The sequence below is a fragment of the Balaenoptera ricei genome, chromosome 3 (genome assembly GCF_028023285.1).
Source record: "Balaenoptera ricei isolate mBalRic1 chromosome 3, mBalRic1.hap2, whole genome shotgun sequence".
Classification (NCBI taxonomy): domain Eukaryota; kingdom Metazoa; phylum Chordata; class Mammalia; order Artiodactyla; family Balaenopteridae; genus Balaenoptera; species Balaenoptera ricei.
This window is the reverse complement of record NC_082641.1, coordinates 176,610,577-176,637,460: the sequence shown is the minus strand read 5'-3', so window position 1 is coordinate 176,637,460 and position 26,884 is coordinate 176,610,577. Positions and strand designations below refer to the sequence as shown.

Below are 26,884 nucleotides of genomic sequence, written 5' to 3'. Positions count from 1 at the left end.
AAGCCCAGTAGTTAAGAGTAAGGACTCTGAGTCAGAGGGCCTGAGTTCAAATCCTGCCATCAGCCACTTTCCTGTGTGAGAGTGGTCTCGTTAAGTGACCCATCGAAACCTCAGTTTCTTTGTCCCTAAAATGGAAATTACAACACACAGCACCTACCTCAAGGGCTGGAGATAAACATCTGTGAGTAGAAAGCACACAGTAAATCCCCACTAAATATTACTGTCGACTACTTATAACATTATAAATTCAGTGTCTACCAAGCACAGGTCACGCACAATGCAAGGGGCTTCCCACACCCTTAAATCTGCACGGCAATATTCTCATCCATCCCATTTTACAGATAAGAAAACTAAGGCTCCCACAATTGAGTTTGTTCAACGTCTCGGGAGCACTGGATTCCAAGGCATCAGAGATGGGGCTAGGGGACCTTTTAGTGGAAGATCATTTAGTCCAGTGGTGGTTCTCACACGTGTGAGTGTGTATGTGTGTGATACTTTGGGCAATGTCTGCAGATATTTTTGATCTTCACAACTGGGGGATGAGGACGCTGCTGGCGTCTAGCGGGTAGAGGCCAGGGATGATACCCAACATCCTACAATACACAGGACAGCTCCCCCCACCCCAAACCAAGAATGATCAGACCCAAAATGTCAGTAGTGCCAAGGCGGAGAAACCCTTCTCTAGTGAATCCTCCTCCCCATCGTCCCACTTCTGGAGCATTGGCTATCCGGATCCCCCATGAATACTTGCAGTAAGGGGGAGTGTGTGCTCTATTTCTCCAGGGACAGCACCTGCACAAGTCCTTCCCCACCTGCCCTACACACGGTAGGTATTAGAACCCATTTTAATAAGCCTAGCAGCAAAGGACGCCGGAAAAGGAAGAGCATCCATCCCCCATTGTTCAATTGCGTGCAGTTTGTGTTTTCAACACACACACACACACACACACACACACACACTTTGCAAATCCAAACGTCCCACGCCCCAAAAATTGTTTGTTAGAGATGGCGTTCAAAAAATATATTTTTTTTCTAGGACTCTCATACATACTGAAGGGTTTGCACACTTCTAGGAGGACCTCAGATCGGCCGCGGTCCTCTGACAACGACCACAAAAGAATGTGTAGGATTTCCCGGGGGAGCGAGCCCGTGGGCCGTGACCTCTGCGCGCGGAAGACGCCCACCCCACTCCCTCGCCTCTGGCTTCGCTCTCCCGCCCCCGGATACCCGGCCTGCAAGGCTACTCGGGCCCGGCCTCAGAACCCGGCCGCCAGGCGCGTGCCCACGCCGTGCCCCCCTATCCCGGCCCTCACGGCGGCCGAGGAATCCAGCCCGGGGCCTGTCGCCGGCGCCCACACCGGCCGGCCCCAGCCCGCTCGCCCAGGCCCGCGCGCGTCCCCTCCCGGCCCGGCGCGGCCTGGGCCTCGACCGGTGCAGGCCCGCGAGCGCCCGCGGCCCGGCCAGGCGAGCTCAGGCCTGCCGCGGCCTACTCCGTCGGGCGCCGCCAAAGGCCCCCGCCTCACCTGGAAGCGGGCGGGCGGGCCCGGGTCTGCTCCGGGGCGGGCGGGCGGCGGCGACGCGGCGCTAACGGCTCCGCTCGGCCTCGGTAGCGGTGGCGGCAGCGGCGGCGACGGCGACGGCAGCGGCAGCTCCTCCTCAGCGCGCACGACCCGCTCCGGCCCACGGCCCGGACACGCCCCCCCCGGCGCGCGCGCCCATTGGCCGGCGTCCGCCACGGCGCGCTCCTCATTGGCCCGCGTTGCTGTCGCGGCGACCCGGGGCGCGCGGCGGGGGCGGGACTTCCGTCTGGCGCCGCCTGCGAAGGGCTCGGCTGCAGGCAGAGACGCGGGTGGCCATCGATGGCCGCGGAGGGGGCAGGCTGGGGCCTGGCCCACGGAGGCCGATGGAAGGCGGTGGCCGAAGAGCCATGCCCCTTGTCGAGGGCATGCTGTGGGTCTCGCGCCTGTCTGTCTCGCCGCCGCCGCGGCCGCCGTCACCACCCTGCGAGGTAGGAATGGTAAGCGCGCCAGGGCTGTGGGGACAGGACCCGGGTTCGAATCCCGGCCCCGACGTTTCTGCACTACGTGTCGTTGGGCATGGGCTGACGTCACCTCGCCAGGCCTCAGTTTCCTTATCAGGTGTAGTGAGGAGGTGGGGCCTGGGACGTGATCAGTATTCCATCAGTGTTGATTATTAGAGCTAGCGGGTTTCCAGAGGCTCTGCCTAACATCCATTCATTAAAATTTAATTGAGCGCCTACTATGTGCTAGTCACTGTATGGACAGTGGACAAAAATACCTGCCTCTATTTGGCTGACATTCTAGACTGGCACTGTCATGACAAATGTAAGCGAACCACAAATGTTACCCACGTGCATAATTTAAAATTTCTCGTAGCCATACTAAAGGAAAAAAAAAAAAAGAGAGAGAAACAGGTGATGTTAATTTTAATCATGTGTTTTATTTAACCCAATTTATGTCCAAAATGTTATTTCAGCGTGTAACCAATATAAAAAGGTATGAGATCTTTTTACATTCTCTTTTCTTTTCATGCCTTTGAAATCTGGTATGTCTTTTACACTCACAGCCCATCTGAAGTTAGACTGGCTGCGTTTCAAGGGCTCAGCAGCCACAACTGATAGCGGCTACCGCATCGGACCATGCAGAGCTAGATGGGGAGGCAGGAAAGAAATCAAGTGGATTCCACACCAAGTGGTGAAAAGTGGTAAGACTGAAAAGTAAATTGGACATAGGGCAAGGGTGGGGGGCATGGAGGTTGCACTTTGAAAGAGGGCTGTCAGGAAGGTTGAGAAGATAGGATTTGCAGAAGGACCCCAAGGAGTCAAGAACACTGAACCAGTAATTATGCCATTTATTGTTTTGTGCAGTGTTTGTCCAATAGAACTCTCTGTGATGATGGGCATGTTTTTTTGTTTGTTTTTTTGTTTTTTGTTTTGTTTTGTTTTATCAGCACTGCCTAATTTAATAGCCACTAGCTCCATGTGGCTTTTGGGCCCTTGACATGTGGCTGGTGGCACTGAAGAAGTGAGTTTTTAATGTACTTAACTTTTACTTAATTTAAATTTGGTCACCTAGAGCTCGTGGCTCCCAGGGTGGATGGCATAGATTTAGTAGAATGCCGACGAGTCCAGTGCTCTGAGTTGAGCTTGTGCTGTGTGCTAAATGCTTTATGTGGGACCTGTGGAGTCCTTACAATAGCTCTGTGAGGGGGCAGCTATAGTCACTGTCACCATGATGAATAATGTAGTCTTTCATTCATTCATCTGTGCTTTATCCTTGCTATCATTAATAAGACTTTATTTCTTAGAAGAATTTCAGATTTGCAGAAATATTGCATAGAAGATACAGGGTTGCCATTTTCCCCATACCCAGTTTCCCCTATTTGTAACATCTTTCATTAGTATGATACATTTGTTACACTTAATGAACCAATAGCGATACATTATTGTCAACCACAGTTCATGTTTGTTTAGATTTCCTTTGTTTTTACCTAATGTCCTTTTTCTCTTCCAGAATCTCATCTAGGATACCACATTACATTTAGTTGTCGTCTCTCTCTAAAAAGAGATATAATTGACATACAACATTGCATTAGTTTTATGTATACAACATAATGATTTGATACATGTATATATTGCAAAATGATCACAATAAGTTTGGTTAATGATTAACCTCCATCACCACACATAGTTACAATTTTTTTTTCCCTTGTGATGAGAACTTTTTAAGATCTATTCTTGGGACTTCCCTGGAGGTCCAGTGGTTAAGAATCCGGGCTTCCACTGCAGGGGGCATGGGTTTGATCCCTGGTCGGGGAACTAAAACCCCACATACCGCATGGTGCGGCCAAAAAAAAAAAAAATCCCTTTTTTTTTAAAAAAAAATATTTATTTTTCTGGCTGCACTGGGTCTGAGTTGCGGCACGTGGGATCTTCGTTGCAGCTTGCAGCATGCGGGATCTAGTTCCCTGACCAGGGATTGAACCCGGACCGCCTGCATTGGGAGTGCGGAGTCTTAACTGCTGGACCACCAGGGAAGTCCCAAAATCTGTTCTCTTAGTTGTCCTGTCTCTTTAAGCTCCTCTTGGCTTTGGCAGGTTCTCCAACTTTCCTTGTTTTTGATGGTCTTGATGGTTCTGAGAAGGGCTGGTCAAATATTTGGTAGGATGTCCCTATATTGGCATTTGTCTGGTATTTTTCTCATGGTAATACTGGGATGATGGGTTTGGGGGAGGAAGACCAAAGAGGTAAAGTGCCATCCTTCTTACATCATATCAAGGATACATACTATCAACTTTATTTATGCATGTTGATATTGGCTTTCATCACCTGGCAGAGTTAGTATTTGTCAGGTTTCTCCACTATAAAGTCACTTTTCCCCCCTTTCCTTTGGAAGGTAGTCACTACGTGCAGCCCACACGGAGAGTGGAGATGTCTGTTCCCCTCCTCAAGGGTGGATATCTACTTAAGTTATGTGGAATTCTTCTGCATGAAAGACTTAGCTCTTCTTCCCCCCATTTATTAGTTTAATCAATCTTTTTTTTTTTTTTTTTTTTCTTTTGCCGCGCTGCGCAACTTGTGGGATCCTAGTTCCCCAACCAGGGAACGAATTCCAGCCCTTGGCAGTAAAAGCACTGAGTGCCGAGTCCTAACCACCGGACTTCCAAGGAAGTCCCCAGGTTATCCTTGTTTTCTCTCTAAGCACATGCTCTGAGGGTCCGTGAGATCAGGAGACAGAACGATGACTCAGCTTGGGTTCCTGCTCTTGAGCACATCACTGCTGCAAGGGAGAAGAGGACATGTAGACACATAAACCCAGTTAGTGTGACGAGGGCCAGGCACAGAGCACCACCTCTCATGAGGGCAGCGTCTGGGCCAGAGGACAGCAGGAGCAAGGGTCTACCAGCCAGAGGATGTGGGAAGTGGGGCTTCCAGATAGAGGGACCAGCCAGAGCAGAGGCACAGCTTTTGTTCCCGAGCGTGGTTCGGGAGCAGGGAGCGGTGGGACACGCCAAGTGCAGGTTATGAGGAAGGACGACGGTGAGATGGGACTGGAGAGGTGTCTGTCTCCAGCTGCAAAGGGCCCTAGAGAGTCAGGCATGGAAGGTGGGATTTTATCCATCAGACCAGGAGCCGGCAGACTACAGCCCGATTCCACCCACGCCTTTTTTTTTGTACAGCCTGTGAGCTACAAACGATTTTTACATTTTTTTTAATTATTATTTTTTTAATAAATGTGTTTATTTTATTTATTTATTTTTGGCTGCGTTGGGTCTTTGTTGCCGCACCCAGGCTTTCTCTAGATGCGGAGAGCAGGGGCTACTCTTTGTTGTGGTGGGCGTGTTTCTCATTGCGGTGGCTTCTCTTGTTGCAGAGCACGGACTCTAGGCGTGCGGGCTTCAGTAGTTGTGGCATGAGGGCTCAGTAGTTGTGGCTCGCAGGCTCTAGACCACAGGCTCAGTAGTTGTGGTGCAGGGGCTTAGTTGCTCTGCGGCATATGGGATCTTCCCTGACCAGGTATCAAACCCGTGTCCCCTGCATTGGCAGGCAGATTCTTAACCACTGTGCCACCCGGGAAGTCCCTACATTTTTAAATGGCTGGAAAAAACCAAAAGAAGAATAGCATTTTGTGACATGGGAAAATTACATGAAGTGCAGTTTCAGCATCCATCAAGTTTGATGGTAACACGGCTGCACCTGTCGTCCATGTGTTGCTGGTGGCTGCTTTCAGGCCACAGGAGCAGAGGTGGACTTGCTCAGGCAGGGCCCGCTTTCTGGCCACATAAACGATGCAGTGACACAGGGCCCTGCACTTCTACTGTCACTGTTCTGAAATTCTTAATCTATGAATGAGGAGCCCCATGTCTCTATCTTGCACCAGGCTCTATAAATTGTGTAGCCAATCTTGGCAACAGAGATCAGATGGCCCACAAAGCCTAAAATATTTACCCTGGGGCCCTTTTCAGAAAAAGTAGGTTGGTCTTGCTGTGGTGGGCAGAATAACCGCCCCACAAGCGGTCCATGTCCTGGTCTCCTGGACCTGTGAAGATGTTCCCTGACCTGGCAAGAGGGACTTTGCAGATGGGATTAAGGATCTGGAGATGGGCAGGTGACCCTGGATTATCTGTATGAGACCAGTGTCATCACAAGGGTCCTTATCAGAGGGAGGCAGGAGGGGCAGAGAAGGAGATGCAACAGTACTATAAGCAGTGATGCCATTGACGTCTTTGAAGATGGAGGAAGTGGCCATGAGCCAAGGAATGCAGACAGCCTCTAGAGGCCAGGAAAGGCAGGGAAACAGATTCTCTCCTAGCACCTCCAGAAGGACCGCAGACCCGCCAGTACCTTGATTTTAGCCTGGTAAGACTTAACTTTGGACTTCTGACCTCCAGGACTGTAAGATAATAAATGTGTCTTGTTTTAAGCCACCAAGGTTGTGGTCATTTACTGTAGCAGCCACAGGACCCTGATATTCCTGCCATAGGCAGTGGGCACCTAAAAGAATTTGTCTTTCAGCCAAAGAGAATTTTAAATGAGACACTTAACATGATTCTTTGCTTATTTGTTAGAAGGAAGGGACCCAGAGGCAAGCGGGGTGTACACTCTTCAAAAGAGGAAGGCTGTCAAGAAAACCCCTCGGGAGAGCTGTCAAAGCAGGCATGGGGCGGGATATGGAGAGGAGGAGGATTCCAGATGTCTTAGAGGTGGGATCTCTGGGACTTAGTGACAGTCACGTGTGGAGAAGGTGGTGGCCCGAGTCATCAGGCACAGCAATGGGGAAGCCATGACATCTGGACCACTTACAGGGCTCCAAATGTGTGTGGGGAGGTATCTTGGGGACATAAGAAATGGGTTTAGGGAACTTCCTGGCGGTCCACTGGTTAGGACTCAGCGCTTCTACTGCAGGGGGCACAGTTTCAATCCCTGGTGGGGGAGCTGAGATCCCGCAGGCTGCACAGCACGGCCAAAAACAATAGGTTTAAATGTCAGGGGTGCTGTTCACTGGTCAGCCCCCAAACAGAGCCAAGGCATTGAAGCAGAGCACCCATCCTGAGGACAGAATCCGGGCAGCCTGGTCGAGCCCAAAGAACCTTCCGGCACTTGAGCTCTTTGGGGCCCGACTTCAACCTGATTCCATCGCAAGTGCTGAATAGGTGAGTTATTTAGAAAACCAGAAAGCTGTATTGACTTTTCCCTGGACAGTTGAGTTTATTTTTGGGTGGGCAACCCTTTGGAGCTCACGGGCCTGATTACTTCAGTGTTGGAAGAGTGGGTAGCCACGGGCGCTGGCTCCTTCCGGGTGTGGGTCCCCCGTGCTTCCTACTTGTACACATTTCTCATCCGAAGAGCCTGGCCCTGGAGCGGGCACAGAAACACAGGGCTTTCGTCCAGGAACTGCTGTGCTGATAACCTCCCCGAGCCTCCGTGTGCTTATTGGTAAAAAACAGGGGGCACCAGGGACACACGTAGAGCAGGCCCCAAGCAGAGAAGATGATGCCTAGGACAACCGTTGTGGCGCAGGCCCATAAAGGAAATTCTGTGCTTAGTGCCCGGGAGAGCAGGAAGGGCTCCCCAGCTCATCTGAGAAGCGAGGTCCCCAAATGCCCCAGCATGAGATCACATGGGTCACTGGCCTGAGTGAGCGTGGCAAGTGTTGGTTTCCAGAATTACCTTTCTGGATCTGACCCATGCCCCTTCCACTCGGGTGACCTTCCGGCAAGAACAGCAGTGGCATTTTATCTCCCACTGGGTCAAAGGTTAGAACAGGCCCAACAGCTTTGATTCTGAGGGTCACTGTGTTATTGACGATGATCACTTTCACTTCCACCATTACGTCACCCTCCTCATTTCTGCCAGTGACCAGGTAGTAACCGCTGTGTCACTTTTTTTTTTTTTTCCATTTTTAAGATTTCTGGGTTTTTTAAAAAAAATCCAGCTGTTCTTTTTCATGCCATACAGGTTCTCCTTCTTGCTGTCTCTAAATGTTTTACATGTCTCTGCTGGGCTTTTTGCAGTGCTTCTTAAAAAAAAAAAAAAAAAAATTAAGCAGAAATTCAGTGGTTTCTAGTATATTCACACTATCTCATTCCAGCACATTTTCATCACTCCAAGAAGGAACCCCATGCCCATTAGCAGCCCTTCCCCTAGCCCCTGGCAACCATTAATCTACTTTCTGACTCCATGGATTTTCCTGTTCTGATCACTTCACGTAAATGGAATCATACAATATGTGGCCTATTGTGCCTGGCTTCTTTCCCTGAGCATCATGTCTTCAAAGTTCGTCTGTGCTGTAGTGTGATTTAGTACCTCATTCATTTTTAGGACTGTGTAGTATTCCACTGTGTGGATGGACCACATTTTGTTGATCCATTCATCCATCAACGGACGTTTGCTGGGCTGTTTCCACCTTTTGGCTTTAGTGAATCATGCTGCTGTGAACGTTTCTGGACAAGTGTTTGTATGAACATATGTTTTCATTTCTCTTGGGTGGATACCTAGGAGTGGAGTGGCTGGATGACAAAATAACTTTAACTTTTTGAGGAACTGCCAGGCTGTTTTCCCAAAGCTTTTCTTTGTAAATGAGATGGAGGCTGCATGCCTCTCAGTCGTTGGCTCAACTGGCTGTGCCCATTCTCCAGCCCTGTTCCTCGTCCAGCCTCCCATGGGAAGCAGGCCAGGGGCCCGTGGATTTGCCAGGGTGCCTCCCACCTGTCCTGATATGATGGAGCAAGTGCAACCAGGTGTGGGTGTTCCCATTACGGGCCTCTGCCCCACCCTGGCAACTCCCACATTCCATGTAGCAGGAAACCCTCAAACCACCCAGCTCCCCAGACGAAAGGTCCAAAAGCACAGCCGGTGGCATGTCTCGGAGTGCTCCACGCGTGCTAACCTCTGATCGTGCATAGTTACGAGCAAGTTGCGCCAAAGGAAAAGCCAGGTGTGTTATCAGCTATTAAAAGCTCACGCAAATTGATAAGAACCCAAGGAGCAAAGATCAGAAACAGACATTTCACGGGGGGGAGAGAGTGTCAACAAACCTCAGAGTGGCCCTCGGGTGCGGGCTGGTTAAGAAGATCATTCCAGGGCTGCCGGGACCCCCGGACACTGGCTTTCCTCAGGGTGGTGGCCGTGATAATCAGAAAATTCCAAAACCTTTGGAAGATACTTACCCAGCATCTTACGGGGGTCATAGTCTCATAGTCTCACCCTTTGGTTAAACCACTGAAAAGTGTCCTGAGCCCCCAGTGGAAGGGCTATTCTTACAGCCTTTAATGAGTAGGGACTGAACCCAGGCCACGGCAGTGAAAGCCCAGATTCCTAACCACTAGGCTACCGCGGAACTCCTTTCAATGAGTAAAAGGTTGGCAGTGATCTAGACGCCCAGCGACGCAGCTGGCTTGGGGAATTGCGCATCCTCTAGAAATGATGGGCAGGAGCCCCGCGACCACGTGGAGTAAGAGTGCCTCTCAGGCGTGGGCTGAGCACTGTGGGGGCGCAGTTTAATCCTCACCATAAGCCTGTGAGTTGGGTACTGTTGGGTGGGCAGGGGGAAGGACTGAGCAGGACGCAGATAACTCGGGGGTGGGCGTGGGAGCTGGGGAGAGGGGAGGGGCCAGGGGGATGGTTTTCATGGACCACTCTGGGGAAGGAGAACCCAGCTGGGGTGGAGGGTCTTGGGTTCGTGGTAGCGTCTGTGGGGTGTTATTTCCACTCCTCCATCCAGCCAGGGTCCAGCGGCTTAAGATGCTCGAGGGTGGAGGGAAGTGGGCATCCTCAGTGGTGCAGTTAAAGTGATGGCTTCAGGTTCACACGGGAGAAGGAGGAAACCGAGGCCATGGAGAGAGGGTCCATCTTCATCTTTGTTCCCCCACACACATCCCTAGGCACCCAATGGGCTGCCGCCTTCCTCAGGTGCATCCTGGGTGTGTGAGGTCACTAGGGCTGCCAAAAGAAAGCACAGGCTGGGGGCTTAAGCAACAGAAACACATTTCCTCACAGTTCTGGAGGCGAGAAGTCCAGGGTCAAGGTTGGTTTCGTTCTGAAGCCTTTCTCCTTGGCTTGCAGACGGCCGTCTTCTCCCTGTGTCCTCACGTGGTCTTCCCTCTGTGCGTCTGTCTGTGTCCTAATTTCCCCGTTTTATAAGGACACCAGTCATATTGGATTAGGGCCCACCCTGTCCTCATTTTTAACTCCAAGACCTCTTTAAAGACCCTAAATGCAAAGACAGTCATATTCTGACGTCCTGGGGGCTAAAGCTTCAACATATGAATTTGGGGGAGGGGGACACAATCCAGCTCATAACACTGGGGGAGCATGTAATTCTGCCACAGCCCACTGGGTGTGGGCGGGGGAGCTCAGGTGGCCCTCGTCACACACAGGCACCGCCCAGTCTTCCATAGGTCAAGGGGATTCTGGGGTTTGGGTACCGCATTCTCTGGTGGATGGAGCAGCCCTGGGGCTCCAGTGGGTGGACGGAGAGCCATACCTCAGGGGCTCTGACACAGCCAGGGGCCACATGGAAATGCCCAGACGCTGGCCACAGCAGGGGCAGGAGACAGTGGTGGTGGGAGAGGTGGGCCGTCACCCCAGACCAGCCCTCCCCTCCAGGAGCAGGGGTTTTCCTGGGCTCACCCCAGGGAAGTCCCACCGAATACATGCTCGCCTCCCCCTTTTCCCAGGACCACTGCGCAGTTGCGCAGGGGCTTTCTCTAGCCGGGGCTTTCTCTACTCAGATCACTGCAGCCCTCCTTCCTCCCACCCCGCCCCTTCTTCCCACCCCCTCGTCCCTTCCCCCAGAAATGCAGTCACTCTGCTCCCATGCCACCTTGGGAGATGGGGCGCCGTCACAGGGTTTGGCTCTCGGTTCAGCGGTCAGCAGAGTGAGAGCCCTGCCCTCCCCAGCCTCTGCGGGCTCTTTGAGGGAACTGCTGGCCTTATCACCCCCAGCGGCCAGCACGGAGCCTGGCACCCAGTAGGTGTCAAAGGTCTGCGGACCTAATGAACCAGAAGCCAACTTGCTCTCAAGGGCCAACGGCAGTAAGACACCAGCCCGGTTTCACCATGTCGCGGCAGAGCCCACCCCACTCTGTCCCCCCCACCCCATCAGGGCTCCCCTCCTCAGCGGGTGAGATGGGCACCCACTCCCGCCCAGACCCAAAGAAGACCCGTCAGACTCAAGGGGCCCGTATTTGAGGGACGTCACCGACCTGAGCCCTGTAGGGTGGCGGCAACAAGGAGCTGGAGGGGGGAACCCCCGCCCCAACTCACCCCTCCTCCTGTCACGAGCCCTGTCACCTGCTGTCTAGTGTCCCTTGGGTGAACTAGATTGTTCCCCGTCCAATGACGGATGCAGTGTCCTTAGCACACCGTCTGACTCCCTTCCCTTCCCGGTGCTGCAGAGACCCAGAGGTCAGAGTAGGTCAGGCCTGGGGTGGGGATGCGGAGCGGGGGCAGGGAGAAAGCACTACTCCTCAGCTCTGTCTCCCTCCCAGGGCCTCACATTCCAGAGGTAGGAGCCTTCAGCCCACACACAGCCTTCCGTTCTGGGGCGGGCCAAGGGTCAGGAGGAAGTAGAAACAGCTTTTCCCCAGAAAGGTGGGGTAGGGGTAGACGGGCCACAGGTTGCTGAGCAGAAACCCTCCATGCGGAGAGAAGGGGAGAAGCCCCTCTGGGTTCTGAGAGACAGGGCCAGAAAGTCGCCGCAGTAGGGCTTCCCGCTGATGTTAGGGCCAGAGGATTCTTCCTGGTGGAGACAGAACCCCGTGCATTGCAGGATGTGTAGCAGTGTCTCTGGCCCCCCACCTCCCCACCCCAAATGTGACAACCAAATATCTCTCCAGACTTGGGCAGCTGTCCCCTCGACCAGGTTCCTGTGCTGATGTTAAGGGCCCTCAGGTCACATCCAGGTCAGGTGTTCAGGGAGCCTCCCGTTTTATGTGCCCTGTTCCCTCTACCTGGAACTCTCTGCCCCCATCCCCCTCCCTACCTGCCATCTTCCAGAACTGAGTCTACACATCACTTGCCCCCAGGAGTGTTCCCCACCCCCCTTAGGAGGTTGAACCCCATGGGTGCTGTGATAGGCCAAATAATGCCCTTCCCGCAAGATGTCTGCATCCTGACCCCCAGAACCTGGGAATATGTGACCTTACACAGCAAAAGGGACTTTGCAGGTGTGATTAAGTTAATCACGCCTGGAGATGGGAGATGATCCTGGATTATCCAGCGGCCCCAGCGTCAATCATGGTGGTCCTTATGACAGGGAGGCAGGAGGGTCTGGGTCTGAGAAGGAGATGTGATAACAGAAGCAGAGGTCAGAGAGAGATTTGAAGATGCTATACTGCTGGCTTTGAAGATGGAGGAAGCGGCCAGGAGCCAAGGCTTGCAGGCGGCTGCTGGAAACTGGAAAAGGCAAGGAAGCCCATTCTCCCCTAGAGCCTCCAGAAGGAACCAGCCCTGCCGACACCTTGATTTTAGGACTTCAGCCCTCCGTGACTGTAAGAGAATACCAGGAGTCAGGGCTTGGGTGGACCAGACCTTCTCAGGCTTAGAACACTGAGATGGAGAAACAGACAAAATGATCACTTTTTCTGCCCAAATTAAAAAAAAAAAAAAAAAAGTTATGCACGTAAAGACCAAAAAGCCCTAATCCTTGCTTCACGTAGTTGACTTTGAAAGGCTTCCCACATTCTCCAACATGTCCTGGACCAATTCTTTTCCCCTCCTCCCTGAGAGAAAACATCTCATTTTTATAGCCATACGTCTTGACTTGGCAGAAGTTCACAGCCAAACAGACATATAGTCTACGAGGCATCTCAAACTCTTTCATCAACAGCTAAAATACCAAAGCAGGGTTTGTGCAGCCTCAGCCCTCCCAAAAAAGAACCAGGGACAGAACCTTGGGAAAATGCTCTTGTCACAGAGATGACGGACACAAAATGGGTTGTACATAAAATTCATCGGTACAGGACCTGGCAGTGGATATAGAATTCATCAGCACAGGACTTGACACGCAGCAGGCAGATTTACAGTTGTGGTTGCAGTATTCACTATTAACAGCTGAGGGGTCACGGCCAAACAGCGTGGCACTTAAAACACACATACGCACTCAGCAACACGGCACGTGAGACAGAAGTGACACTTGGGTCCCCCGATTTCTCACTAGAGCAGTTGTTCTCAGCAGGGGGCAGGGGAGACAGGGACTTTTGTCTAGGGGCATTTTGGGTTGTCACAACCAGGAAACAATGCTTAGCGGCATCTAGTGGGTGGTGGCCAGGGATGCTGTTCAATATCCTATAGTGCACAGGGCGGCCCTTGACAGCACAACACAAAACATAACACAAAAGTATCCAGACCCACAGGTCAGTAGCACTGGTGGTTCTAGGCTTCCATTTTCTTGGCTATTGAGGGTCCCGTGCAATTCCATATGAATTTTAGGATCTGCTTTTCCATTTTTGTGAAAAACCAAAGTAGTCATTGATATTCTCAGGGATTGCATTGAATCTCCTTCTATTCCTAGTTTGTTGAATTTTTTTTTTTATCATAAAAGGGTGTTAGATTTTGTCAAATACTTTTTCTACAACAATTGAGAGGATCATTTTTCCTTCATTTTATTAATGTGGTGTATTAATTGATGGATTTTCATTTATTGAACCACCCTTGCGTTCCTGTGATAAATCTACTTAGTCAAGTGTATAATCCTTTTAATATTCTCCTGGATTTGGTTTGCTAGTATTTTGTTGAGGATTTTTGCATCTATGTTCATTAGGGTTATTGGTCTGTAGTTTTCTTGTGATGACTTTGTCTGGCTTTCGTGTTAGGGTAATGCTGACCTCAGAGAATGAATGAGTTAGGAAATGTTCCCTCCTCTTTCTCCTGGGAAGAGTTTGAGAAGGATTAGTGTTAATTCTTCTTTAAATGTTTGGTAGAATGAACCAGTGAAGCCATCTGGTCCTGGACTTTTCTTTGTTGGGAGGTTTTTGATTACTGACTCAATCTTCTTACTTGTTATAGGTCTTTTCAGATTTTCTATTTCTTCTTGAGTCCGTTTTGGTAGTTTGTTTTTAGCAGTTTGCCAGTTTCACTGAGGCTATCTAATTTGTTGGTGTACAGTTGTTCATAGTATTCTCTTATAATCCTTTTTTATTTATTTCTAAAGCTCAGTAGTTATGTCCCCACTTTTGTTTGACTTTATTTGGTTTTTTTTTTCTCTCTTCTGGGTCCCTGTTTTGCATCATGTTAGCATTCCTCACATGCTATTGCAACCCCTTTGTTAGAAAAACAAAAATGAAAATTCTCCACGACAGTAGGCACCAGTCTGTCTTGTCACCGCTCTAACTACCCAACCTGGCACATAGTAGACCTCGGTAAATATTTCCTGAGTTACTTCTTGCTAAGGTAGGGCATGAGAAGCACTGGGAAAGAGGCTTCCCCACAGCCCTCCTGGGAAGACAGCCTGGCGACTGTTGAGTCTTCTTGTGCCTGAGCTCATGCCCCTCCAGTGCATCTTCCACATGACCTTGGCAGAGCTGTGACACAGGCCTGACCACAACCCTCCCTCTGGCTAAATCCCTCAGCAGCACCCCAGCGCCCTCTGGATGAAGGTGGCCCTTCTTAGCTTAGCACGTGAGGCCCTGAATAGCCTGTCCCCTCCCACCTCATCTTCCACTATCCAACCCCCGCACCTCCGGTCCCCAGCCATCCTGGACTTGGCCGGGTCTCTCTGGTGTCCTGCACCATCTGGCCTCTAACACCTGCTTGTCTTCAGGTCTCCATTCAAGTTATTCCCTCTGGAGACCTGATAGGGTGCCCTCTGAACCCCTACAGCCTGCCTGTGAATGTTTCTCTAGAATGCTGACCATGTAGCCTTGCAGCATCCCACGAACATCTCCTCCACCAGCTGTGAGCCCCATGTGGGGAGTGATGCATCTGTTACCTGCCCTCTGTCTCCAACTCTCTGCATATCACTTGACACCTGTTTTATTTATTTTTATTTATTTTAGTTTTTGGCTGTGCCGCACAGCATGTGGGATCTTAGTTCCCAATCAGGGATCGAACCCATGCCCCCTGCATTGGAAGCGCAGAGTCTTAACCACTGGACCGCCAGGGAAGTCCCCCTTGACACCTGTTTTAAACTGTAGGTTTTATAATTATTCAGGTATGGTGAGGCCAACAGATCAGAAGACGATTGCCACTGAAAAGGCACTTTGTTACTCACAGAGCCCAGGAAGAGGGGGCACACACTGTGCCGTGCAGGGCCACACAGGGAAGCACCAGGGCCAGTCAGGAGGCAGAGGGAGCGAGGGGGAAATGTGGGCAAGAGGCTTTATTGTGATTTCTGTGGGAAGGATTGAGTGAGGCAGGGTAAGCAGGCTTAGGACTGGCTAGTTTGAATAATTCCAGCAGGCTCTGGGGTACAGAGACTGTCCCTAGTTGTCTGGCACCTGGCCCTGGGGTGATCAGGGCTGGAGGATAGTGGCCCTGAGTGTGAGAGCCTGATAGACGAGGGGGTTAGGGTATGGGCTCTGGATTGTCTGGTTTGCATATGAAAGGTGCCCTTATTAGGAAGTCATTTACTATCTTTTGGAATCTGCTAGCCCTGGGAGGGGTAGTACTTCCACGATCAGCAAGGCCCCGGCTGTCAAAACATCAGAATAAAAAACACATGCTGGGAGCACAGAGGATTTTTCAAGCAGTGAAATACTCTGTATGGCACAATAATGGTGGGTACATGTCATTATACATTTGTCCAAACCCATAGAATATACAACAGCAGGAGTGAACCCAAATGCAGACTATGGGCTTTGGATGATAATGATGTGTCAGTTCATTAATGGTAACAAACATACCTATGAGATGCGGCATGTCGATAATGCGGAAGGCAATGCATGTGTGGGAGCAGGGGGTATATGGTGAATCTCTGCACCTTCCCCTCAATTTTGCTGGGAAAATTAAACTGCTTTAAACAAAAGTGTCTTAATAAAAAATAAAAGGAAATGAAGCTAGAGGTAGAACATATATTAAGTTCAAGCACTGTAGTAACCACTCTACTCAATCCCAGCTCTACAACTTACTCGTTCTGTGCTGTTTCCTTATCTGTTAAAAGTGATAAGAGTACCTTGCTCATAGGAACGTCGAGGTTTAAATGAATTAATGTTTCATTTATAGTAGAATCCAACATATGCAAGCCTTACATGCACTGGCTATTTCTCCCAAAATATTACTGTTAGATGGTGTCCCACTTTGGTTACAGAAATAAATGTCTTGGGGGAGAAAGATGATACTTATAAGGTAAACTCTAAGCACATCAACACAAAAATAGGTTACTTTTTCCTCTTACAGATCATTTTTTTGATCACTTAACATTATATAAAGTTCTAGTAACAAGTTTCCTGCCATCTTTTGTAAAGAGAGAAAGAGGAGACAAGTTGTATGAGGGGGAGCTTACATTCTATACCACTCTACTGGTAGAAGAGACAGGCTTAGGCTCTTATGGAAGACCACAGAACCATTAGCAAAACAGTCACGTGTTCATGTATCATATACAATAACTTAGGTTTGTATCAACTAGTGTTTTTCCTGAACCAACGTAACTAAAATTTTAAATGTAGAAATTTAATGTACCCAACTGTACAAACTGCCAGAAACTATAAACTACTTTTCATTTTTAACATTTTGAAATCCTCATTCTCCTACAAACACAAAATGAAGCCAACAAGGAGAACAAATTCTTCATCATTTAAATTTGTGAAACAGATCACATGCTTTGTGGGCATAACCAAAGGTAAAACCTTCAGTAGCTTACATTTTGTTCATGACGAGGCCAGTGTGTAAACACTACCTAAAAACATAGTAAATTTTCCCAAGAGTAATAATAAATATTAAACTAAAAAGAGTTAACAAGCATTCAACAATTCTCAAACAGATACTCATCAAAATGAGGTAAGTCTAACGTGTCATCTGCTAAAGAATTTAACGCTAAAGTAGAAAAAAACTCATCAAAAATATCAGTCTTCATAACAGCACCACTTCTATAGTGATTTGAATTAGTAGCTGAGTTACTAAGGTTTGAGGGTGGCAGTCCTGGGGGAGAATACTTTGCTAGGGACTCAGTACAGCAAAAAATGATTTGTCAAATTTACTCCCAAACCTCCCCCTCCCTTTTTTTCTGATTGCAAAAGTAACGCATGTTTATTGTAAGGAAAAACTAGGAAAATACAGGAAAACACCAAGAATATTTCGGAGCATTCATCTTAACACTTAGTGGTAATAACTACTGCAAACATTTTCATATTTTTATGCATTTAGACTTTAAGAACTAAATATGAGATTCTGTTGTACCTATTTGTTAATGATCTGTGTTAATGTTTAATGAGCATTTTTCCATCTTAGTTTTTGACAACTTTTGGATAGCTATATAATGTTACATTGTGTGTATTACCATTGTTTCACCAATTTATACTTTGAGGTGATTTGTATCGTTTTGGTATTGTTAATTATCCCTATTGATAAAAATTTTCACAGAAAAATAAATAAATAAAAGGAAAAAGAAACAATGTAAAATTTCGAATTGACTGTTACCTGTGGCTGGAAATGCATTCTCCAGTAATATAGACACCAGCCACATGTGGCTATTTAGCACTTGAAATGTACTGGAAATGTACAGTAAGCCATGTTTTGAAGACTTAAAAGGGAAAATATCTCATAAATCATTTTGATTTGATTATATGTTAAAATGATATTATCTTGGATAGGGTTAAATAAAATACATCATTGGAAAAAAAAAAAAGACACACTTAATACAGCACCCAAGCAGTATATGTGGAATGGAGTCAGACCTGGACTTGGAATCTGACCCCCTGCTTACTTGGTCAGGTAACTTAACCTCTCTGGACCTCAGCTGATTGTTTCTTTCCCTGTCAAGTGGGGATAAATATTAATCCCATAGGGTTTGCTGTCACCTCAAGTCACTCTCTTTAGAGGAGCCCAACCCATCCCCAGCGTCTCCCTGTCACGCCTTGCTTCGCTATTTGCTACCTGTCTGTTCTGCACTGCTTACCCTGGTACCCAGCCCAGTGCCTGGCATACAGCAGGCATGCGCTACATGTCTGTTGAAAGAATGAGATAACAAATGGCCCCAAACAGGTGTCTGGTGAGGATCAGTGACATCACCGTCAACTTCCATGCCTGGGACCCATCTCCTTGCTCACTGCGGTCACCCCAGGACTTAGCACATGGCTGGTATGTTAAGAGGTGCCCAGAAAACCTGTGTGGAGGCTGTGAGTGGAGCTCAGTAGCTTCAAAGAGGGACTCACAACCCTATGGGACCCTCTCCTCAGGGCTCACCACCTTCGCTCCCCATGTCACCCTCGCCCCTGCCCCAGCCCCAGCTGGCTCAGCCCCCACGTGTCCAGTAGGAGCAGGAGAAGCACAAGGGCCGAGGCCAAGGCCACGACCAGTGCTGGTAGCCCAAGTTCCCCACCCAGGTCCCCTGGAACCCAGAGGCAGCTGGTCAGTCTGGGGAGGGAAGCCCCTCAAGGCCGGCCTTTCAGGAGGCAGCAGGGCCATCCACATCGGGAACACAGTGAAATGGGTCCCACAGGGCCAGTCTAGAAACCAAGTCCCTGAAAGTCAGGCCAGAGGCTTGCAAGGCATCCTTAAAAAAAAACCCCACCTGTTTTCCCTCCTTCCTCCAGTTGCCTGGTAACCACTCTGCATCAGGACCAGAGTGAAAGGCAGCTGGGTACAACAGGAGTCCAGGCATGGCAGACAGGGCACCCAGGGTCTGGTATGCTCCCCATGAGATGCACGACTATGTGGAGTTGTTGGGGGGTGGGTTCCCAGCTGCTTCTCTCAGAGGCCACCCGAGCTGGGCCCTGAAGGCACCGTAGGTTCAGGAGGGTGGTAGGCAGCACTGGGGTGGGGGGGTGGGGGTCTGATGCAAAAGCAACTGCAGGAGGACCCCTACTTCAGCTGGTGGTGCTTCCTCAGCATCCTTTCTGATGAGCTCTGCTCAATGGCCTTCCCCCATTAGGGCGCTGTCCCCCTTTCCTTCACAATATTTAAGAAATAAAAGTCGGATTTTCCTGGCCAAGAATAAAAAGTTAGAAGGGGGAATGACTTGGCCTCTCTATGTTTTTTCATTTTGGATGTGCCGCACGGCATGTGGGATCTTAGTTCCCTGACCAGGAATCGAACCCGCAACCCCTGCATTGGAAGTGTGGAGTCTTAACCACTGGACCGCCAGGGAAGTCCGACTTGGCCTCTCTGACCCTCGGTCTCCTTCTCTGTAAAAGTGGGTCAACGGTTGAGCACCTGGGAAGTTCCTCCAGCAGAGAAATGAGAGGGAGCCGGTATTCAGTCCTCCCCAGAGGAGCTCACTCCAAAGGCAGTGGTTGGAATTTCCCCTCACCAAGCCCACTGGCTGCCCCACTCTGCAGTACAGCCATCTGTGTGCACCCACTAGAGGCGCCCCGAGCTGAGCTGTGCCCTTGCCCACCCCTCCCCCACCCCGGGGGCACTGCAGCCTGCCCTGCAGTCCTTGGGGTGTGGTCAGCCCCTGCGTCTGGCTCAGCTGCAGGCTGGAGGCCACGCACAACGGCCCCATGCTCTGAGCTGGTGACCGGGAGGAAGCGTCTGTCCTCTGTGCCCGGTTCACACGTGCGGAGAAGAGAGTCCCCTTGCTGGAAGCAGTTTACCCTTAATGCCTCCAGCAGCTGTAGGAATGGAGGCTTCCCCTCTCCCAATTTAGCCCTGACCGTGAAGCAACTGCGGTCCTCCGAACTCTGGGTTTCAACCCAGAGCCTTTAGTCCCTAAGCATCCCGTCCACTGCCGGGACACCTGGGTTCTGAGCCGGGTCCAAGAGCGCACAATCCCTGTCTGCCCCGCGCGCGTGCTGGTTCCTCTCACCCCTTCCTCCCCGTTAAGTCTGCCGGTGGGACAAACTGTGAGGTGCAGGGAGGTGGGCTCGCTCACGGGGGTCCTCAGCCAAGGTTTCGTAACGCCACGTCTTGGCCGCTGACCGCTGGCGGGGCAGGCAGGGACAGTGGGCCGCAGCTGGGAGGCTGGCCCCGGCCCGCCACGCCGCGTCCCCACGCCCTCAGCCACGCGGAGCCGCGTCCTGGCCCAGCCTCACCCACCCCGGGAGCAGCCACTGCCACCGGCACAGGACCGCTAGCCTGGCCGCCGAGTCTCCGCGGCTCTGGAGGGGCGGGGCGGGGCCGTAAGCCCCGGCCTGGCCTAAGCCCCACAGAGAAAGCCCCGCCCCGGCGCCCAGTGCCTTTCATCAGGCCCTGCCCCCTTGCTAAGCCCCACCCACCCGGCCAGACCCCAGGGAGTGGGTGGCGTGCCCCAGCCCCTGACAGGGCCTCCTGGTGGAGCGCGAGAGATGAGAAAGAGGTACAGAGTGTCATAAATACTCAGGGTGGTCCATAGCTAAGGATGCGGACAATAAAAGGTTAAAAGCAATCAGCTGCGAGCTCTCTGCAGAACCCCCTTCCCCTTCCCCGACGCTCCCCACCCCGCCACCCAGATCCCCACACCCCTGTTCCGGGTGGGCCGCGCTAACCCAGGAGAAAAAGGAACTACTTCCAGATGGGTTTTGCTTTGCTTCCTGCCTGCGTGGTTACCTGGGGCTCCCGCTTTTCTTCCAAAACCGGAGCATTGCTTTATTGTTGTGGTCGTTAGTAACAGTTTTATTGAGATTATTCTCAATGTAATATTAGGGAAAATTCATGTTCCATACATTGCACTGATAAAAGAAATTTTTACATATTGAGATATAGGGAAGCCATTCTGGCTTATACATGAGTTAACTTGCATTTTATGCTAACTAAAATAGCCTGTTTGTGGCCTATCAAACATACACTGCAGTCTGCTTTAATTATTAAAGAAAAGGGCACATTGACCAGAAGTAAAGAATGTCCATGTTAAAAATAAAGATTAAAACCCCTCTTCCTGGGATGCCACGGCTGGTCCTCCTTTGATGATAAGACTCCCTTCCAGGTGCCAAGGTCATACTGACTTGCTGTGTACATGCTGGTCTGTTTTTCTGAAACCTTGAAGAAATGTCTCCCCGACTTGTTTAATATTCTTTGTTCTGACAAGATATAAAACTGCCCTGAAAACCCTGCTTCTCCGGAGCAGTTTCTCAGAGTAATCTGGGAAGCGGGCTTCTGGTCTAGTCCTCAGTTTGGCTCAAATAAAACTCCTTTCTATTCTTTTCTTTTTTTTTAAAATTAATTAATTTGTTTTTTGTTGGGTCTTCGTTGCTCCGCGCGGGCTTTCTCTAGTTGCGGCGAGCGGGGGCTACTCTTCATTGTGGTGCACGGGCTTCTCATTGTGGTGGCTTCTCTTGCTGCAGAGCACGGGCTCTAGGGCGCGCAGGCCTCAGTAGTTGTGGCTCGCGGACTCTAGAGAGCAGTAGTTGTGGTGCATGGGCTCAGTTGCTCCGCGGCATGTGGGATCTTCCCAGACCAGGGATTGAACCCGTGTCCCCTGCATTGGCAGGTGGACTCTTAACCACTGCGCCACCAGGGAAGTCCCCAAACTCCTTTCTAATCTTAATATTATCTTCACCGACATCACCCATTGAAAGTGTACCATTCCGTGGTGTTTACTATATTCTCAGAGTCCCTTGACCATCACCACCATCTAATTTCAGAGCAAAAAGAAACCCATACCTTCCCTTTCGCCCTCACCCCCTCCCCCATTCTCCCCTCCTCCCAGCCCATGGCAACAACTGATTTTACTTTCTATTTCTATGGGTTTGCCTGTTCTCAAAAACAGGGCTTTTCTGTGACACGATAAGTCATCCCATTGTGTGGAAGGAGAGAAAAATGCGGTGAAGTCCGGGCCCCATGGCAACAGGCGGCTTGGGAGTGGGGAGCAAAGGTGGAGGCTGTCCCCCCGCTCTAGGCTGCCTGGGTCCTGCCCCTGGGAAGCCAGTATCCACCTAGAGGTGCAGCAAGAGAGGGGCCAGGACGAGGAGGAGAAAGGACCCTTCAGGGAGAAAGCTGGCTGAGGGGCCTGGGATAGGGGGCACGTGAGCCTTCAAGGGGGCTGGTTGAGGTCAAGGCTGCGTCTGTCCACCTGCACCCGTCCACCTCTCATCACTGAAGGAGCCAAATCCCTGTCCGTCCCCCCCGTCCGAGTACTTAGTTGAAGGCGTCATTGTTTCCTGCCCAGCTCTTTGATTTGGGTCCTTTTGCCCCCTCGCACCCAACTTCCAACAGGTGCATCCTGACATTGGAGAGAGGAGCTAGAAAGAAATGGGGAGAACAGAGGAGGGCAGGGCGGGAGGGAGAAGCCAGGGGGTGGAGTGGGAGAGGAGGTGGGGAGGGAGCGGCAGGGCGGGGCTCCATCTATAAAGGGTGAAGCCTGCTGGCCTGGCAGGCAGGAGAGCTTGGGTCCACTTCAGCAGGTACCGGCTCCAGGGACCCCACTGGCTTTGGTGAGTCCTCCCCCCCCCGACCAGCAGCAGGTCCCTCCAGCACACTTGTCCCCATCCTATGCCACCTGCCTCCCTTGCAGAGGGCCCTGGCTTGAGATGGGGGTGCTCCCATGCCTGCCACTGCCCATGTTGGGTCCTCATCAACCACCTACCCCCCCTTCCTAGTTAACCCTCAAGGCGCCGGAGGAGGAGGACCAGCCTGCACTATGAATCCGTGGCTCCTGGTCTGCCTGGTGGCCTGCTTCGTGGGTGCCTGGGCTCCCACTGTCCACGCTCAAGGTACTGTCTCAGACAATACCTACCCTCCCCCTTGGAGTGCCCCTCTCCCCATCCTTCTCGTGCCTCCCCTAGCATGTGCCTGTCTCCTCCTCCAGAAGCCTCCCCCATCCCATCACCATTGAATTCATTCTCGGGTGGCCAGCTCCCCCCAGCAGGCATGCGAAAACTCCCAGCATTTGTGCAGCTCCTTAGGGGTGCATGGTCCTCAGCCCCTCCTTTCAGAGCCCCTGGGTGGCTCCTCCACAGTCCATGACCCAAGGCCTCCCTCTGGACTCCAGCCAGCCCAGGGACTGTGCGGAGCGGGGCCACTTACCCCTAGGGACACACTGCAGTGACCTGAACCTGCAGAGCCAGGGGTAGGGGTTGAGATCAGAACCTGGGAGACCAACAAACATGGGTCTCCATCTCAGCTTCCCCTACTCCGGCTATCTGTGCGGTCCGGCTGAGAGTTGCTACTCAGCGTTTATGAGCCCCAGTTTCCTCATCGGCAAAGTGGGGCTCCAAACTCCTGTTGCAGAGACAGGACATGAGGATCCGATGGGCTGATTCCTGCAAAACTCTTGGCCCAGTGCCTGGCAGCAACATTGATAACCATTACTGTTATCAATGGGGAATTCCTCTCCTCCTCTCCCTAGCGTAGGCATTTGAGGATATTGGTGACCAAAGGTTATTCTGGATGCCCCCAGTGTCCCCCAGCTCTGCTGCTGTGTTCTGCATCCCGGTGGGCCCGAGGAGGCAGCTGAGCCCCAGTAGCCGGCCAAGCAGGGCCCCTGGCCAGGTGGAAGCCCCATGGCCCCACCCACCTGCCCCTCATTAGGTCTGAGAGGCCCTAGCCCTGCCCCCAGCAGACCTTACCCTTTGCCCAGGAGGGGGCTGGGCTTCGTTCCCATTGTCCTGCTATTAGAGGCCCATTTCAGGCGCCAGGCCCAGCCTGTGCCCTTTGATCCTGAGGTCAGCGGGGCCCCCAGCCCTGGGGACCTGCCTGCCTGGCACTGCAACACAGGGTCCATCTGACTCCACTGCCCCTTGCTCTCGGGGTCAAGGTGGGGGATGGAGGGAGCCTCCAAGCCCTCCCCACGGCCCTCCCAGAACTGAGATGTGGCCCCTGGAGGCACGGGTGGGCAGAGGGACGGATCCCAGAGGACCCTGAAGGCCCAGCACCGTCTCCACATTAATTCATCCTCTGCTCATTCCACCTGCTCATTCTTCCAGAACCTTCTGGCACCAGCACCTCCTCCTCCTCCAACCACGCCCCCCTCCCCTTCTCAGGGCGCTGCAGCCCCTCCTTGCTCTCCGACCCAGAGCAGGAATGGAAATGGCCTTGGTCCCCCATTTATTTCGTGGTCCTGGGCCCTACCCAGCGGGGGCCTGCGGGGCCCTCTCCAACTCCCGCTTCCTGTCCCCTTATCAAGGACCAAAGGTGAGCCGAACGGCCTCCTTACCGTCTGGGCTGTCCCCGGGCCTCCACAGGGCGTGGGACGGTTGTGGCGTGCGTGCGGGCTCGCGGGTGCCCAAGGCTGTGGGCGTTCCTGAAGAGCGCATGCGCAGCCGCACACGCACGCGTAGAGACGCGAGCCTGTGGGCGGCCGTGTGGTCGCAGGTGCTTTTGAGGACTGCTGCCTGGCCTACCACGGCCCAGCAAGACGGTCCATGCTCCGGTACGCCCAGAGTTACCATCGCCAGGACGTGAGCGGGAGCTGCAACCTGCCTGCGGTGATGTGAGTGGGACCATGGGGGAGGGGGTGGGGACTCTCACGCAACTTTGCTCCCCGCTTACACCCCCATCCCTGCAGATTCTTCTTCCCCCACAAAAACAAGATGGTGTGTGGGAAGCCAGGGAGCAGGTGGGTGCAGATTGGGATGAAGATCCTGGATGCTCGGAGGAAGACCCAGTTAAAGCCCCACCACGGCACCCGGAGAAACTTCCAAGGTGGGTGAGACCCCAGCCCAAAATCTAAGGGGCCCACCCTCCCTGCTGCGGGCCCCTGAGCTTCTCAACCCCCAAAGGAGGGGATGGCAGGCCAGCATCTGACAGCTGCCTGCACCCCAAGAAGAGTCAGTGGCTTGTGAGTGGGAGGCTGAGTGAACGTGCAGCTCTTTTAGTCAAGACACCTGCAATTGCTAGAGATGGAAAATACAGGCAAATGGGAAACTCATTGGCTCAAATAACCACCCAACGGGCGGCATCAGGCTGGGCTGGATCCAGGTGTTCCAAAGGTATTGGTGGAGCTCTTATCTATTTCTCTTGCCTTCTCTCTGACAGTCCCTCATTCTGGGGTGAGGAAGTTGAGCTCTGGAACCTCCACGCTACCATTGTCGAAGTTTAGTGGTCCCACCAGAAGCAGCAAGAGGAAAACCTCCCTCCTGACAACAGCTAATCCAGGTCAGGACGCTTGAGCATGTGACCATTCCTCCCCTCATCACTGCTGAGGAATGAGGGCTCCTGATCAGTCCAGACTGGGTCAGAGGACTCACCTCCAGGACCACGGAGGGCTGGCTCTGTGGTCAGCCCCACAGATTCACACGGGAGGGTCCTAGAGGACTGTTCATTACCCTGCTCTGGCCCAGGGGGCTCCGGCAAGTGCTGAAATGAAACGCCAAGTGTGTGGACCGAAAACTTCAGGGCCCCCGACTCCACTCCAGCCCCCCTCCCGTCCCTCCTGCAGGACCATGAGCCCGCACTTCTCTAGGATCAGCCAGCATGAGATGGGCTGGACCTCTGTATGCCACAGTTATCACCCTGCAGCCTCGACTGCCCCAGCCGCTCTGTGCTTCAGGGCAAATCTCAATCCCCGCACCTGAGGCTGCATCAGTTCCCTCCCTGTCACCCTGCTACCTCCTGCTCCTCAGATAGCTGGAACAAGGGAGCTCTGTTATTTCAAGCCCCGTGCCTGCTCCAGGCACCAGAGTCATACCTGCCTGGGCAACGATTCTTGGAAAGAACCATCACTATAGTTGCCTACCTGTAGGGACACACCTGCCTGTGTCCCTCTGGGTCTTTGCAAAGCTTCAGTTCTCTCCCAGGATGTGCTTCTCTGTAACTTTTAAATAAACCATTGGTGGGACGTCATTCCTGTCTCTGTCACCTTTCATTGTGGGGTGCGAGTCCCCAGCCTGTGTTGAAACCCACGTGATCCCCTCCCACCCCAGGATCTGTGCTCTCAGCCTGGGGTGCTGAGCACTGGGGCCTGGGGCCAGGGTGCAGACTCAAAGGAACTTCCAGGCCCCACTACACTGTGCGGGTACCCAGAGCAGATGCCATAAACTTTCTGAGCCTCGGTCTCCCCGCTGTAAAGCAGAGATGATAACACTGCCTGCCTCATACAAGTTTGTGGGGACTAAATACACTGCCGTTTGTGACATACAGCACACGCACAAGCTACATGTTAACACAGTGAGTATCCCATCCACTGAGCTCAGCCATCAAATTCAATCGATCCAGTCCAACCTGGAGCCAGGACGCTGGCATGGCTGCCCACCTTTGAATCTGGTTCTTCTACCTGTAATCTGGTGTCACCTCGGCCAAGTCACTTAACCTCTCTGAGCCTCAGTTTTCCTATCTGTAAAATGGGGATGAGAATAACAGTATTGATTCCATGGGGTCATAGTGATGATGTAATAGGGAAGAACTTTTTATATTCTATTACGTTAATCACTAAAGGGATGTTGCCTATAAGCTTAAATTATACATAATGGCCCATCTTGGGCCAGGAACCCTGCTTCCCAGGTAATGAGCACTAAGCTAAAATACCTTTGTTTAGCTCACAGGAAACATCCAGGCCAGGCCCACCTGTGAATGTCTGCAGGAAGGAAGAAATGAACACATCCCCTCCAGAAGCTGATCAGAACAAGGAAATTGGTTTGACTTTACTCCCTCCCCTTTTTGTATAAAAGAAGCCTGAATGCTAACTCAGGCAAGATGGTTCTTTGGGGCACGAGTCCAGCACCTTCTCGGTTTGCTGGCTTTCCGAATAAAGTCGCTATTCCTTGTCCCAACAACTCGTCTCTCGATTTACTGGCCTGTCGTGTGGCGAGTGGTATGAGCTTGGACTCAGTCACAAGGACTGAATGCGTCAGTAATTGTACAGTACTTAGAATGGTGCCTGGTACATAGTATGGGGTCAGGGATCATGAGCCA

At 51.7% G+C, this 26,884-nt stretch overlaps 2 protein-coding genes across 5 annotated transcripts in view; one reads left to right on the top strand and one right to left on the bottom strand.

Moving 5' to 3' along the window:
• ELAVL1 (ELAV like RNA binding protein 1) overlaps positions 1-1,677 on the bottom strand; it is a 37,342-nt gene extending 35,665 nt beyond the window's left edge. The window contains exon 1 of the mRNA XM_059918564.1: positions 1,524-1,677. The gene's annotated coding sequence lies outside the window, so the exon portion shown is untranslated. The remainder of the gene's footprint in view (positions 1-1,523) is intronic.
• Positions 1,678-1,821: 144 nt separating this feature from the next.
• CCL25 (C-C motif chemokine ligand 25) lies at positions 1,822-26,672 on the top strand. 4 transcript variants are annotated; one of them, XM_059918560.1, is made up of 7 exons: positions 1,822-2,008; positions 2,587-2,724; positions 22,633-22,746; positions 24,347-24,464; positions 24,540-24,676; positions 25,010-25,129; positions 26,508-26,672. In XM_059918560.1, exons 3-7 carry the CDS (start codon positions 22,674-22,676, stop codon positions 26,540-26,542), a joined length of 483 nt encoding a protein of 160 aa, XP_059774543.1. In that variant the 5' UTR covers positions 1,822-2,008; positions 2,587-2,724; positions 22,633-22,673; the 3' UTR covers positions 26,543-26,672. The 4 variants fall into 4 exon arrangements, with proteins under 4 accessions (XP_059774543.1, XP_059774544.1, XP_059774546.1 ...); XM_059918561.1 differs by having other exon boundaries at positions 1,822-2,017; XM_059918563.1 differs by lacking the exons at positions 1,822-2,008; positions 2,587-2,724 and adding an exon at positions 7,090-7,173.
• Positions 26,673-26,884: the final 212 nt, after the last annotated feature.

Excerpts from the sequence above, each read along its gene's own strand:
- CCL25 (XM_059918560.1), top strand. The coding sequence starts at position 22,674 with ATGAATCCGTGGCTCCTGGTCTGCCTGGTGGCCTGCTTCGTGGGTGCC. Across the intron at positions 24,677-25,009 it reads CACCCGGAGAAACTTCCAAG|TCCCTCATTCTGGGGTGAGG; the intron begins GTGGGTGAGACC and ends TCTCTCTGACAG. Across the intron at positions 25,130-26,507 it reads CCTGACAACAGCTAATCCAG|CTCACAGGAAACATCCAGGC; the intron begins GTCAGGACGCTT and ends ACCTTTGTTTAG.